Source organism: Danaus plexippus, chromosome 24, assembly GCF_018135715.1.
Source record: "Danaus plexippus chromosome 24, MEX_DaPlex, whole genome shotgun sequence".
Classification (NCBI taxonomy): Eukaryota; Metazoa; Arthropoda; class Insecta; order Lepidoptera; family Nymphalidae; genus Danaus; species Danaus plexippus.
This window is the reverse complement of record NC_083552.1, coordinates 2,110,481-2,126,376: the sequence shown is the minus strand read 5'-3', so window position 1 is coordinate 2,126,376 and position 15,896 is coordinate 2,110,481. Positions and strand designations below refer to the sequence as shown.

The 15,896-nt window shown below is 31.0% G+C and overlaps 1 protein-coding gene across 4 annotated transcripts in view; it reads left to right on the top strand.

Moving 5' to 3' along the window:
• The window catches only part of LOC116775959 (latrophilin Cirl), a 149,557-nt gene that overhangs the window by 71,969 nt on the left and 61,692 nt on the right, over window positions 1–15,896 (top strand). For all 4 annotated transcript variants that reach the window (XM_061524260.1, XM_061524258.1, XM_061524259.1 and 1 more), the window contains exon 2: window positions 12,374–12,706. In XM_061524260.1, the coding sequence (XP_061380244.1) occupies window positions 12,433–12,706 (274 nt within the window). In that variant the 5' untranslated portion in view covers window positions 12,374–12,432. The remainder of the gene's footprint in view (window positions 1–12,373; window positions 12,707–15,896) is intronic.

The following is a 15,896-nucleotide window of genomic DNA, read 5'->3' as shown; positions in this document are numbered from 1 at the left end:
TTGACTTAACCCCACTATAAAACTAACTTCTGGTGAATTTACAGTATTTTTTAGGTAAAACGACATGTTGTAGAGAAAATATTAAATTATTACAATCGTCTATGGCATTGTTATTATTAAATGATAACGTTTGATTGGTTGTACTTGAATGAAAATAGGCTTGATAGATCGATATAACATAAAATTTATAATTTCACATCCATAATAAAGTCAACTAACAATTAGGTACTGTTATGTCCAAGTAAATAACCAGTTAAAATCATATTATAGATACGTATTACGGTAGTTTTGTCAAACTTAATACGAATTGATAGTGATCTAATTTAAGTGTCGTATACTGAACAGTAAGCTATCACAATTAATATACACATGTAATGCCCGCATGGTACAGTGACATACACTAAATGGTGTAAAATTTATAGACATCGTAAGCATTTACCATCATGAGTGTCAATTCTATGGCAATGACTCAATTGTCATATTGGTTTGGTTTCACTTATTAACGTTATACCTAATAACTTGAAAATTGCTTGTAAAAATGTCTTAATATATACAGTATACGTGTAACTAGCGTCGATTTATAAAGATATCCAAAATTAATCTGTGTCATTTTCAATGTTAAACGAAACCTTAAAATATTTGTTGTAAACTTTGTGGAGGTGTGTTGAAATATTTTAATTACTTCGACCTAGTTCTGTCTCTGCGTCAAATGTAATTTTTTCCATCCCACGGAAATAGAACCGTCATATTTTTATTTATACCTATCATAAATAGATTGAAATTTATACTGGGGCTGAGACAATAAAAACGAATTGCTTTCCCGGACGATTTTATGAGCCGTCAATACCTAACAAATGAAACGACTATAACGCGTCCCGCTAACTTTTCAAACATACGCATTTATACAATGGCATAATAATCAGCAACACAAAGCTGGGTAGTTTCCGTAAGAGAGCAATTTTGAACTGTCAACCCCAAGCTCTCACAGCGGCATTTGGCAACCAAACTGTAATGGCACAATAAATAGTTTGCAGCCCTTATCCATCTGTCACTTAACTAGTAAAATATACAGACGTCATTCAGAGGACTGCGTTGAAAAATCGCAGCTCGGATCGGCTGTGCACCCCGGCTAGCGACAGTGAGGATTGTTTCAAGTTAATTCACACCTAGAACAAATAGTTTTAAAGTCCATTTTGAATTGTAATGCTCAATGAATAAATTTAAATATTTGTTAACTTAAAATGTAACCCGTGTTGCCGGAAATACAGTCTAAATTGCACGGCTGAACATTTGTTTCTTGGGAGTCGTTGTACTGTTGTAATATGACCTCTATTACGTAAATAGCAAAGTGCATTTGAGTCGCGCCGTGCGACAACCCTACCCGAGGGTTATTTAACTTTGAAGTTGTTCAAAAGACCCTCGATTTTGGATTCTGGTGGATTTCTTTTGGATTAAAGACCTCATGAATTTAATGATAATGCATCGAGGGTTGTCGCAGGTCACGCGTCAACATTTTAATAATGAACAGTCGATATACAATACAAATAAATATATATATTATAAATCTTAATTTAGGTTGTTACTTATAATAGTTCTTATATATTTGTATCCAACGACCGACCTAATGATTATGATTTAAATAAATAAAAATTGTTTTCTATAAATACCGTCACCTCAAACTGAATCGTTGTTCTGCAAACACCCCTTATAATAATGAAAACAAACTTACAAAGTAAATATTAATTTAATGATACTATTTATACTTTTTTAATTATTATTGCTTCTCTTTGATGTTGTAGCTGTTTGCTTTTTGTTTTTAATTAACATCCCATATGGGGCTGAAATGTATGTAATTAAATAATTAACAAGGGTTTTTTTATTTTTCTGAGGAAACTGTATATCTTCTGTTTTATTGTATTTATTATATCACTATACTCTAGCCAAGGATTGATTGGACAAATAAAACAGGTTTAATAGGTTATGCATAATAGATAAAAGAACATACATACAAACATTCCTCTTTATAATATTAGTGAGTTGTCTAATGAAATTCCTTACAAGCAATACAAGTCGTGATAGCGGATTCGTATTATTACAAGAGTTCCTATTACAATAGGTCCTAGGTCAAGGAATTATTTCTGGGTTAGCAAATGTACCTATCTCATGTATGGAGGTTTCTTTAGGCTTTGTTCTAAAACGTGTTTGGAATGATAATTCTTTCTTTGTCATCAACACCCCTACCTTTATTCGTTTGATTTTAATGTTCATTGAACTTTAAAACTTACTAAGCGGTTTTCAAAAGCATATTACAAAGGGCCTTTTACAGTACTTGAATTCTACAATTAAGACAATACGTACAAGATTTTTATGGTGACAATATTTGGACTACAAATTTATTTATTTCGGTATGTTTCAAGGGCTTTTTCTAGCGATATTTTGAGATTTAGTGTGCTATCTGTTTTAAGCAAGGGTTAGATCGATCTTTTGGAGATAGTTTGATTACTGTCTTAGGTATAAATGTACACTTCTAAGTTATAGACCTACTATAGCAAAAAAATCTATTATTTCTGTGTATTGTATAAATTTCGAAAAGGAAATTAGAAATCTTGTCACGATACTACCTTACCATACGATTGTAAAATGTATATATATTGTATTTTCAATATAGTTCTCTTTATATTATTTACAGTTGTTGTTCTCTTACTTTGAAATTGACATTTTTATTTTGAAAATAAATGATTTTCATCCGTCTGCAAAAAATAAGAGTTATGATTTATATGTCTGTCTTAAAATAATTATAAAGTATTAAAAACTTTCTTACTGTGGTCTTAAAATATCTTATCTAATTTGGACTCAAATTGTGTAGAAATTAGATATAGAATTAAGAGAAGTCCAAGTAAATCTTGTATGCAAATCTCATGATACCGCGCAAAGTAGAAGATTATGAATTTAATAAAATTATATAGTATACAGTGAGTAAAACGTAATATAAGTCAAGGTTCAAAGTAATTGTTGGCAACAAACTTTTTAATTGCGTTAGTTAGTAAATAAAAAAAAAAATATATATATTAAATCAAATATTCTACTTATATCGCAAATTTTATAGTACGTATGTCGATGTGTTTGTCACTGAAATAATGTAAATGTTCTGAACCGATTTTGATTAAATTTTGTATTTACACAGTAAATTCCTAAATGGATGAGCTGGGTGGTGAACTCCGAAGCTGGCGAAGTTAGGCTTAAAATCTAGTATATCATAATTAAGTTGTACTATACATACAATACTAGCTCTTATAACTTGTACCATTCAAGGTAAGTTGAAGCTTTGCGATTATGCATATTACTTGGCAAGAAAGGCCAAGTTTATCCCGGGATAAGGCGTTTAGATGGAATACAATAGCTAATTAAATGTCGGCATGCGTTTTGATTATCATTTTGATTATTTGTTGTGATTTCATAGGAACACTGCTATCACTGAAGTTTCTAAGTTTATCATTAATTTTTAATATTAGAAGACGTTCTTTATATATAATGTAATACGAAAATGAAAATTCTCAATGAAATTCTTCGCATTTTAAATCTGATCCAAAAAAAAGTAATTTATTTATGTTTATAAATGTAAGTAATTGTTTATACCGCAACAAAACCTTCATATTCACTGTTTTTTAGATACAACATTTAAGAAACCAAAATTATTAACAGACTTCTTAATTTAATTTTCAATTTAACCTGCGTGTGTATGTAGAAACTACAATTTCAATTCAAATTACTTTCGCTGTACGACTTCATACAAATTAACGAAGTCTCGTAAACAAAATATTAGGAATTTCTTATAGAGAAAGTATTTTTATTTAGAAAAAAAACGCAAAATTTACATCTTTCGGCGGTTTCCGTAAAAAGTTAATTACCAGATCGTTCGGAATTAGAAATTTGACGGTAACTAATTTCTTATTTCAAGTTCGATAATCATGAAAGTTAAAATGCCTCGACAGTAATTATAGATTTGTAACAAGCTTTCCTGTATTGTTCTTTTAAGTTCTGCCAAAAATATATCTCGATGATATTAAATATAGAAAGGTCACACGTTTTGATATGGCTGACAAAACTAACACGTCATTATTATACTTATTATCTACACTGTTTGAAAATTAAGAATATTGATTATTCTTCTCAGATTAACAAAAAATTAATATAAGCATGTTTCATTGAGAGATCTTTTGAAACAACTTCATGTTATTCTGATGCACTTATACATATAAAATATCTTACAGCCTCAATTATTCAACACTATGTCATAATTATTATATGACTAATAAGGTAAGACAGACAATGAAATTCCAAAACAAAATAACTATTTCATAAACATATCTACGAAACCAAATAGCGCCTTGATTATAACTTATCACACACAAATATATCTTACAAACTCGAAAACCTAGATTATGCATACCGATCTTTAATATATGCAAAACTGCAAAAGTAGGTTGTATCACGCGATTCAAACATTTTGTTAGTATTAAATTAGACCGGGTACGATCGGGCTGTGTAATAGGACTTATCGCTCACAAAAAAAAAAAAAACATACAAAAATAAACTTAAACACAGTCAGTGAAAGCTTAAAATCCATTTGAAATAGTAGTCCAGTTAGTTCATTATGTTTTTGACATTGAGTTATGGCTAATAATAACAAATGATAGGTCAAGGGTGAAACGGAATCAAAGGAAATTAGTTTGTGAAATGTATTTGTACCTATTATATTCATGAAACTTACTTTAAACTATAAAAGGTTATTGACATAATCGTATTAGAGAGCTACGACATTTTCTATGTATAAAGATGATTGTAAATGACCGTATATTTAATGTATATAAGTAGCAATAATTTAAACAATCGAATCGATCACTCATAAAACCCGTTCAAACCGTCTTTGTGTTCCGGCGTAATCCCTAAAGTATTAAATCCTCGGCTTCAAGGGATATACATACGATTGACCGAAAATCTACGAGAGGCAATATTGATCGGTATTTTAGATAAACAATGCTATTTGGATGACGAAAGTGATTCTGATGATGAAGCCTCGAAAATATTGTGGGCTTTGTATCATATATTGTTAAGTTCCGTTCCCGTTTGAAACCTATTGATATATATCTGTTCCGGAACACATATTTTCGCCACATAACTTTAAAAGTTCAACCAAAAATGGCGCATTACGGCAATAAAGGCATGTACTCATCCCGAACTTAAGCTATTTATCAGTTTAAGTACCATCGAAATCGTTCCGCGAAAACAAAAATAAACTTTCTATCGTTTATATATTGCGGCACCTGAAATTTTGTAATCTCAAATGAAGTGCCTGTTTTATTCGGCTGGTTGATACTAAGACGTGTCTCATTCGATATTAGCCTTTATAATATTTCCATTAAGGTCGATATCTTCGTTCGTGTACTTAAGGCTGTATCGTCATAAGTTTTACCCGGATTATCGGCTAATCCTTGGTTAATTCCACGGATCGCTTGCGAGATGGGACCACCCGACTGTTTACAATATAAAATATATATACTAACCTCTACCTGTGGTTCTGTTTATACTTTGCTATGTTCTAATCCAGGATTTTTGAGTTATTTATTACTTACTCTTATTATTCTCTTAAACAAAACAAAATTCATTACGTTACTTCGATGTCATTTTTTAAATAGATAATTACTAATTCTTTATATTGAAAAAAATTTACAAACTGTTAACATATTTTGGTCCAATCCTATTAATCTTGGTCATCTCCCGTACTGACATTTTTTAATTTATGTCTCAGACCTGTTGTATCGTGAGATTCTCAAGTATCAATAAAACACAAAATTAAAATATATGAGATACTTTAAATATATATTTTTAAAATGAAAATAGAACCTATGATAATATTAAATACCGCATATAAATCTCTAGTCGGGATTTAAAATGAGTAAAAGGTAAACAAAATTGGTAACATGTAGAATCAAATTCTAGATCAAAATACACCATTTTGAACTTCCCCGAAAATTCAGATAAAGTCAAGAGGAAAAGCTATTGTGCTTTACGGTTGGCCACAAAGAAATATTGGATACGATATAGAACTTTATTCCTATTGCTATAGAGTGCAATAGTACAGTGTACTCGAATCTACTTATAGTCCCAAGACGAGCTTCAAGGCAGTGCAATCATTCTGTACCACCGAGGGATGTACATTAGCATTTTTATCGATAGAAAATTGTAGGATAGAATAGAAAATTGACGTCATTTTATGGAATGACGATGATTTATAATATCATTTACATGCAGATACATTTTCTTAAAGAAAATAAACGTGACATACAGTGAATATATAAATATTTTTTATTTTTATTATTTTGATAAATTAATTTTATAAAAAATTATTATATCTGTCATTCAATTACCAACAAAACAAACTTTTCAAATGAATCGTGTGGTGATGTCATAAAAATATCGATATTTATCCCCCCTACAGCTACCCACGGATATCCGAATCCCGGAATTATTGGCCATCCCTGGGGTCTTCAATATATTCTATTTTTATTTACTCGAAAGAAGCTTTCCCGTCGACTAGTCGTGACTGCTCGTGGATCCAGAATCTGAAATACAACAGTTGTACTAACCTTTTATTAGCTATGAAATAAATTGAATTTAACTAAAAAAATACCATAAATAAGTATCATGTCACTTATGTTTCTATTACTAGCGAGAATAGTCTGATTGAATAATACGCTCAATATGTTGATAGCACTTAAAGCCACTTGGGTCAGTTAATTTGTAAATGTACGATGACCAAGATTCTGTTTCACATAATTACAAACGAAGCTACCCAAACAAACAAGTCATTTCCCCAAAAAAACAGCCATTTTCGCGGAACAATGTCGCATCCGAGCAAACATTGAGGTAACTTTCAAAACAATTGTGTAGGAAAAAGAGTTTTTAATTAATAAAAATGGCGTCACAAAATGTCTGCAATTCAAACATGGCGCGGCCAATGAGCGAGTCTCCTTATTTACATATGCTAATGAGTGACAGTCTGTTGAATGGAATTGTCGTGTTAGGGATGTCATTACATTATACCGAGGTTAGAGGGTCTAGTGTTATTTTTGCTCTTTATTTCATACATAGACAAAGGTATTTTTTTAATTAATCGTGAACATTGTCCATTGATTGTGCAACTTCCAGTCCTATCGTCTTTTTTTATAGAATACTGAATTACGCAACTTGTAAAAACTATAAAAATCTTGAACTGTGTTCACTAAAAGAAACATAACTTTGAAGATCAGAAGTATCGAGTTCTTAAAGTGCTTGGATATATTAAAATATAAAAGCATTATCTAAAAATGAGGAATCTTATAAAATAATACCGCTTCAATTGAGTTTGCATTTTATGAGGCTATTTACAACACAAATGTTCTCGCATAAATAAAAACGGTTGAACTTTTATATTCGCATAAAATTTCGAAGATGGCCGCAGTAACTAATGGTCTTTTTATTCTTTGGCGATTACTGGCTCCGGGCTAAAAAAAAAAGATAGATTTACCTTCTCATTTCCCTCATAAATAGCTTGAATTTTAAGTTGTGTTTAAAGCTTTCTTCATAACATTTTAAATTAAACCAAAAAAGATATTAGATTAATTGGGAACATTTGATGGACAATAAAATTTTAAAGTTTACCTGCGGGAGCAACATTTTTCTAGTCGGACGGTTGATTTGAGCCGTATTTCTATAGCAATAAAATTTAGTATTGCACGCGGTGTACCGACAAATTGAAGTGCATTTGATTGTGATCGTCCGATTGTATCTCAATTGCACTGTTTGGAGAAAAACGTTTTCTTGGTGGCGGCAGTTTTTATGATTTTCTTTTTACATCGCGGCTTATAAACTATTTAAATCTCGAAGGTATAATGTTTTGTACATAAAAAATTATTTCATATAAATTTCATATGAAAAGTATAATATCCCATTCACCTTCGGTAAGCCGAAACCAATTTACTTGTTTACCAGAGACAGAAAACAAAACCTTTTTTGGCAAACAAACTTGTTTGCTTTACCTTTACTGTGGAATATTAAATATTGATACATATCTCATATGAAATTAAATTGTTATATCTACGGCTCGAAATGTATTTATTTCAAGTGATTCCTAGACAACAACAAATTACCTAAACGCTACCTTCAATTCTGGGCACCAGGTGTGGCACATTTCTCACGTCACTGCTTTAGTTTTTACGAAACAACAAGCTCTTTGCGGAAACACACGGGATTGTTTCCCAACATCCACAGCTGATGTGTCTGTCAGCTGACTGAAGTAAATATATGTTTACAAAATACCGGCAACATAATGATTTATGATTTTAAAAATGCCAAAAACATTTACGGTTTTTAAAGAAAAACAGTTTTTTTTTTTTTTAATATTTCTTTTGGAACGTATTACAGAAATTTACAAATGGTTTGTTTTTTCAATATTTGTACATTTCACTAATTAATTTCTTTTATATTTTTTTACCGATACATTTAATATATTTTTTTTAAATATAAATATATGTTTTAATAACCTATCTATGGCGTAGTCCTCATCTTATATTTAGATACGTTACAAAACACAATATGTATTCGTGTGTGTCAAATATTTTAGTGAAACGGTTAAGTGTGATGTGGGCCATAAATTCTAGTTTTTATCTGCGTGATATCTCGACGAGAAAACTTTATGCTTTTACTGAATGGAAAAATATTAAATCTGCAATTTTATTCATTCAGATAGACTGAGCTATGGCTTGGTAATACCCACGAATATTGATGTTATTTTATTTGAATTCAGGATTTTAAGGTTCTGGGTATGTTTATGAAATATTGTATTTAATTCGCTTTATACTGAATAGAATTCAGTCCCGTTAAGTATTTAAGATCACACGTTCCTTGATTTGATCGATGACTGTTTATTTATATTATACACACCTAGAACGATTTTTTTCTTATATTATATTCATACAAATAATTCACATATAATAAAAGCTTTATATAAACAAACGCTTTCCATGTTCATAATTTATTAAGGATAGCAATATAAAGATTTCATAAACATCATCCGTGGAAGTTGAACGTATATTATGGGGGGTGAATACCAGTTCTCTGCCCGTCGTTAACATTACACAGCACCTGTCTCAGCTGTGACGGACAAACTTGCGGAATATATAGCTAATGTTAAAGATCCTGTGTGTTTGTCCATTTGTTCGAATATACAACGAATCAGTATTTATGGTCTTTAGAAACTGGTATATTTATTACCAATGTTATAAAACAAGTAAAGTATGAATTGAACAACTTGTATAATTTTTTGTGTATCAAAGGTAAGCTAAGCCATTATCAGCCATATACGAGGATTCAGCATTCCTGCATTATAATATAAAAAAGCACTTTATTTGAATTTCTATCGTTTGTGCACTTCAGAGCTATTTTCTATTTGAACGAGCAATACCATAAACTAATTTCCTGTCAAGACATGTAACTATTTGATGTCCCAACTCCTAACACGAAATTGGTTAGTTTCGATAAGTCTGGAAACTATTTAGTTTGTTCTCGTTGGACGTTATTACTACAACGTCAATTTTTTTCCTTATATTTATAATAATTTGATGTAAATTCAAATGATAAAACCATAAGGTATAGAAAAAAAAATAATATTATATAATAATAATTTTGAAGTTCATTCAGGAACTTCATTTCTAAATGAAGATGTTTTCGGCTAGTTTTGGCCCTCAATGAATGAAAGCCGAAGAAAATTCAAATTAATTCCGCGGAGCTAAACGCTTATTTACTCAAATCATAATTTCATTTCTCTATTACGTTTAAAATCTTAACGCGTCCTAACCTTGTTACAACAGATTTAAAAGCTCCGAATATATATTTTTGTAAGACATTTTATATGAGTTATTATTTTTATAAAATGATGAGATATTTTGTATTTTAATGACATAATTAAGTTATATATAAACTACTTAAAAAGTCGATACGACTTCTAAATGATAAACCAAGTTTCCTTATAGAGGTATTGAATTGTCTGTATCATATGAGCGTAAGATAAAAACAGAGATCAATGACCCCGCTTCTATGTCCTTAAATGAAGAATAAAACGTGTTATGTTAATTTATTATATATATGATTTTATTGCACGTAATATATTTATCAATAATAACAAAGTATCAGTAGCGATTTAGTCTATAGTTTTCGTAAACCCGATTATTGGTCTCGTTAGGTTACTAACTCGTTAGGTCACCAACCGTATAATTTAATTTTAATCACTAAAAGTTTCGTTTCTCTATATGAAAAGATAATTAATTACATAGCGTTAGACACATTACAAATGTACTTGTAGAAAATGTTGGTGGTAGCTGCAGCTGAAGCTGGTAGTTTTGGGTGATAACAAACAGAATTTAATGTCATTTTCCTTTGAATGAAGTTGTAAAATATAAAAACGGTCATTTTTTTATTAAGAAACATTAATTTCAAAAATCAAAATTGTAACGGAAATTCAAATCGGATTTAACTACAATTCAATGTATATAAAAAAAAAATAAGTTCGATCACAACGTATGTGTGTATGTATATGTTATATATTACTGACACATAAAATAAGTATAAAAAAAATTACTTTCTATATTCTTCATATAACATACGTTTAAAGATAAGAGCTGAAGAAGAGCTGGGAATTTTATGGATTTGTATAAATTTATTATGATCTTAAATCCAGTAAGATGGCAAGGATTACGTTTCGACCTCACAAAGTTGCAACTGCAAATTCTGTAAAAACATCCCAACAAAACCGAGATAAAACAAAGAGATCCGTCAAGAGGGGGCAACACCTGCGACCTCCCTAGAGCTACGAATGGACCTAAGGATTGTCAGGATAAATTACTACACATTTCTTCTCAGCTTACAACTGTCAATGCACAATTATATAAGCTTCAAATTAATTAAGTGGATCTACGAAGATCCACCTCAGTATTATAAAAATGTTGATAAATAATTTTTCATGTCTATCTATCAAAGATATAAGTCCAAATACTGTAATTCTTACACCAAACAATAAAAGCAATAAACAAAATCCCATTTCATACCCTTATGAGCATCATACAATTCTGAAACTATTCCGAGGAATAATAGCACATCTTCACGCGCAATGAAGCTGGTGCAATGACACAATAACTCATGACACCTGCGAAAGATCTCACAAGTTCCGATGGAACTCCAAAGTCCTCCTTGGGGAATTCGAACAATTTTCAGTTACGATCTTTTCGACGGAGCCAGAAAAGGACAAATGTATAAAAATATCGTTCGCACGTGATCCTTAGAATTGATCTGTAGTTTTTATTTTTATATAAATAAATAGAACATAGGACCTGTCGGGTAACAAATGTAGTGGGATAAGAAGGGGAGATTAATGAGGCAGTCCGAGCTGGCACCTGGGTCCGGGCTGAAATTCAGTCGCTAAACGCTCTGTGTGCTTTACTGCTGATGGATACCGTAATATGTTTTACGTTTATGATGTTAACTAGTTGTTTATACACTTGGTTGATTCATTGTTTTATATATGTTTATAAATGTTCGATTTCAATATGAAAATTTACTCACAAATCATGAGAAGCCATATCAATCATGCCCCTGTAGAGAGTCGATCGTTAAACAGGCTCATCTCGCTTATCTTAGACGCAGGTGTTCATCCTTGTGATAACATTGTAAATGTATTCGTAGACAAGCAGTTGATATAGTACATAAGTGCTATTGATAATAACCAAAATAAATATAAAAAATACTACAATAATATGAATGTAAAATTTTATTTGCTACCTTTATTAAACTGGTATAAAATCATATCAAACTTTCGCTTAAAACACATTAAGATTTTAAAAGAGGAAGTGTGTTTCAATCTGACGTTTAAAATTTATGCACTCCTTTTTTTCCGTAAAAGCTTAATAGTAACCTTTAAATTATGTCTACAGCCCAGCACTTCAAAGCCCAGTTTATGGATAAGGTGTTCGAAAAACCCAATGTATGCAAACGTATGCAAAGTCGCAGGGCTCAGTGAGACTTTTTGCAATACCTCCTACATTTTACGATCTCGATATCAAGTTATTTTTTGACTTTATTGAGTTTATTGTATCATCTCCGACCGCTTTCAATGAATATATCAATGTAATTATAATAACTGATTTATTATATTAATATTGAAGTTTGTTTTTGTGAGAAAAATCCTAAAATCTGTGATATTTATTTTTTTTGTCTTCGGCAATGAAAACTTTCATATATATAATATTGATTTTACATGAACTAATTCAAATTTTCGTTACAGATGTCACCACAAGATGACGCGAAGATTTGACTAACAAAATCTGCAGCAACCACAACACCATGACAGGAAAACATGAAGAGCCTTTGGAAAAGGCGAAGTCTACTAAACGAAAAAGCCTTCTAGACCTGAAATCCCTTCTGGAAGACAGAGGAGGAACGGCCAGATCCAAAAATGTCTATACCTTTAGCAATAATAATTTAGACATTAAGTATAGTGTTACTAGTTGTGACAGCAATATGGGGTGTAGAATTAGTAGACTTACAACTTTTATGTGTTTAGTGTTTGTGGCCATATTCGTTGATACCAGGTTGTTGGCGGAAGCGAGGAGTTCAGGTGAGTTCAGTTCCATTATATCTTATATCGCAAACATTAAGACGATTTGAAATATCAAAAATTGTTAACCCCATGACTTGCTAAATATATAGTGATAATAACAATTCTTATTATTTATTATTTTATAATAAGTTATATATTTTTAAATAAAAACTTAACATTTTGTTCGCATCCAATAAATAAGTAACGATCAATTTCTCAATGGGAAAAATACTCTCATAAGTATACAGCAAATAATAAGAACCCATTAGTGGTTTACATTAAAAATATATGAAAATACGTACCAAATATGGAACCAACCTCTGAGTCATGTTTCGTTTCTAAAACGGAGGCTGCCAAAAATATTTTGGACCGATACATAGCGGTTATGAATGACTAAATACGAACATTCATATAATAGAAAAACATTAACACACGTCTTTTGTTATCGTAATAATGAATGTAACAAACGCGAGCTATTACTCATAGGTATAACAAAAAATGTTGTTCGGATATTTCCTCTCTGATTATTATTAGTCATATACGAACCATTTAATAAATACAAGCAAGAATTATACGTACTAAAAGTTAATGAAATAAATCAATCTGTTAGTTTAGAAGTAAGTAAGTTTTTAATTAACTAAAAACCTGACCGAAATAAAATAGCAGCTGGAATTTAAAAGTGTAGCAATTATTTAAGTCAAACAGGGTAACTATGCTTTAAGAGGACAAGCTGTTACTTACAAATGTTTTAAATAAAGGAATTTCTTAAACTTTTCTTTTATAATCTTTAACCGACATTGAAGAAAGTAGAGTACTTACAAGAAACTTATGCTTTTTACTTGATTTTTTCATAAAATGATGTTCGAATATAAAATTTTGGTAAATGTTATTTAGCAACTTATAATAAATAGCTACATATGTGACCTTTGTCAAATATTGACTTAAATAAAGGAATAAAGTTTGTTTAATGTTATTTAAAATTATTGAATTACTCTTGTACTATTATTATTTATAAAAATAGCAATCGACCAGGTAAACGTTCACTTAAAAATCTCTGGATGAAAAATATAATGCATGCGGTTTAAAAGATGTCTTTTCTCTTTAGAGTATTTGAAAGACCTTTTATGCTAATGAGTCTTTTTGAGAGGATTTACAATTTCGTCGAGTGAAATTTGAATGCAGTCTAAGCCTTAAATTATAGAATTCACTATCAAAAAATATTATTGACTATAGTACTGAAGTAATACCACTAATTCGTTTAAAATATTTCTAACTTAAAGCCCTTCAGTTTTTATCATTTCCTTAGTAATTCACAGCCCCGAATACGAATAGACGTGTATTTTATAACAGCTCTCTGTGCTCGTGAAAGCTCTGTGTCTCAAAAATACGTATGAGCTCAGAAACAGTACGCCATAAAGCTTAGTCAGCGGTGAAAGGTAGATCTTAATTAACATGTTCAGGTGAAATGGATAAACACTGTTCCTGTGTTACATTTCACGTGATTCGCACTTTTGTTATTGAATAATTAAAAACATTAGAGCTTTCGACATGTACGATGTTTTTAACGGACACCAAATTTCCAAGTAAAGGAAAGGATTTAATCATCAGTGGGTGCTTTTAATTGATCCAATACCATTTACCCGCCTTTTTTATAATGCGCTCCTCACTCCGATTGTGTTATGTATAAATTAATTTTGTTACTCACTTTTGTACACACTCGTCGTTATTGTTAAATTGTTCTCGTAAATTATATTAAAATCTGATTAAGACAAGGAACGAAGCTAACTAGCTCACATAAAACAGTTTTGGTGTGTTCCCAGTGAAGTGGAACGTCCATTAAAAGTTTTTAGAGTTATATACTAAAACCTTCCAACAAGACCTCTGTCAGGTGCAAAAGATAACTATTAATATAACTTGTCAAGAATATACAAGCATGTTTAAACTGTTCGCTGAGCTTGTAACTTATTAAGCTAAGACCAACATGAAGTTTACGAAATACGCTGAAAGCGATGAATTATCATTAATTTGTATTTATTTATTTTTAATAATTAAAGTTGCAAACTTTTATATTGACTTCAAATTAGTTTTAAGATAAAAATATGAAATAATATAAACCTTTCAAAAAGAAATCAACTCGACCTATCGTTCCCGAGCGTTGAACACAAGTACGATACTAGGGCGGGAAAAATAATATTTATAATTGGATGCAATCTGTGAGAACAGAGGACATACCGTTTAATCCTTTATAGCAATCAGTCGATCGTGAAAAAAGAATATTAAAATAACACCAAGAAAACCGAGAGGTCCAATCATACCATAATCCATTAAGATTTTGCTTCGCTCCGTCGAACACACTTCCAAACTCCCGCGAGGTAAATATTTCAACCCCTCCTCCCTCCCCTAAGTATAATGTATTCTTCACCACCCCTCAGACCTCATCTTTCCGTCCCTATTTTGCATGAAGGGGGAATTTAAATTGTGTAATCTAACTTTCAATTCATTCATACATTCAACGCCATCTCTAGGTGATAAATTGAAACTCGACTGAATTCTTAGACTCATTTAGTTTGAATGGTCCACGATTGATATATAGTTTACCCTCGATCCGAATTAGTCGTCACTCAAGATCAACATTAACAGATTCTATATCTAAATACCAAGAAACATAACATATTATTCTCATTTCTATAAAGATTGTGTAAGCAGCCAATACAATTCGTTTCCCTTTTATTTTTACGAAAGAATCGCTTAACATTTCAATTATCTAAAACCAGAGCAGCTTTTATCTCTAGGCACTAAAAAAGAATGCTCCTTATCAGAGCAAAAAGCAATTTCGGACCAAATGTTATTTAGAAACTTGCATCGATCGACCTGCACCGAAAAGGTTCTGAACAAAGATTTGAAAACATAACTAGAACCAGCTCCCGCTAACGCTATTGCAAATTCAATTTCGCTAATAAAATCCGCTCTGGATACAATATGAAAAAGATATGATGAAAATTCAGTTGAATTGTCAAATATAAGTGCTAAGGCGATATATCACGTAGATATCCTTTCTTTTTCATTTGGCGGGCCATTTTTCTTTATGTCTTATCTCGCTATAAAAAACATAGCTTCTGTTTACGAAGTCGCAACTATGGCAGGCAAGTTTCCATTTTGTAAATGCCCCTAATGAAATTACACCGTATGTCGATGCTTTTGGACCAAG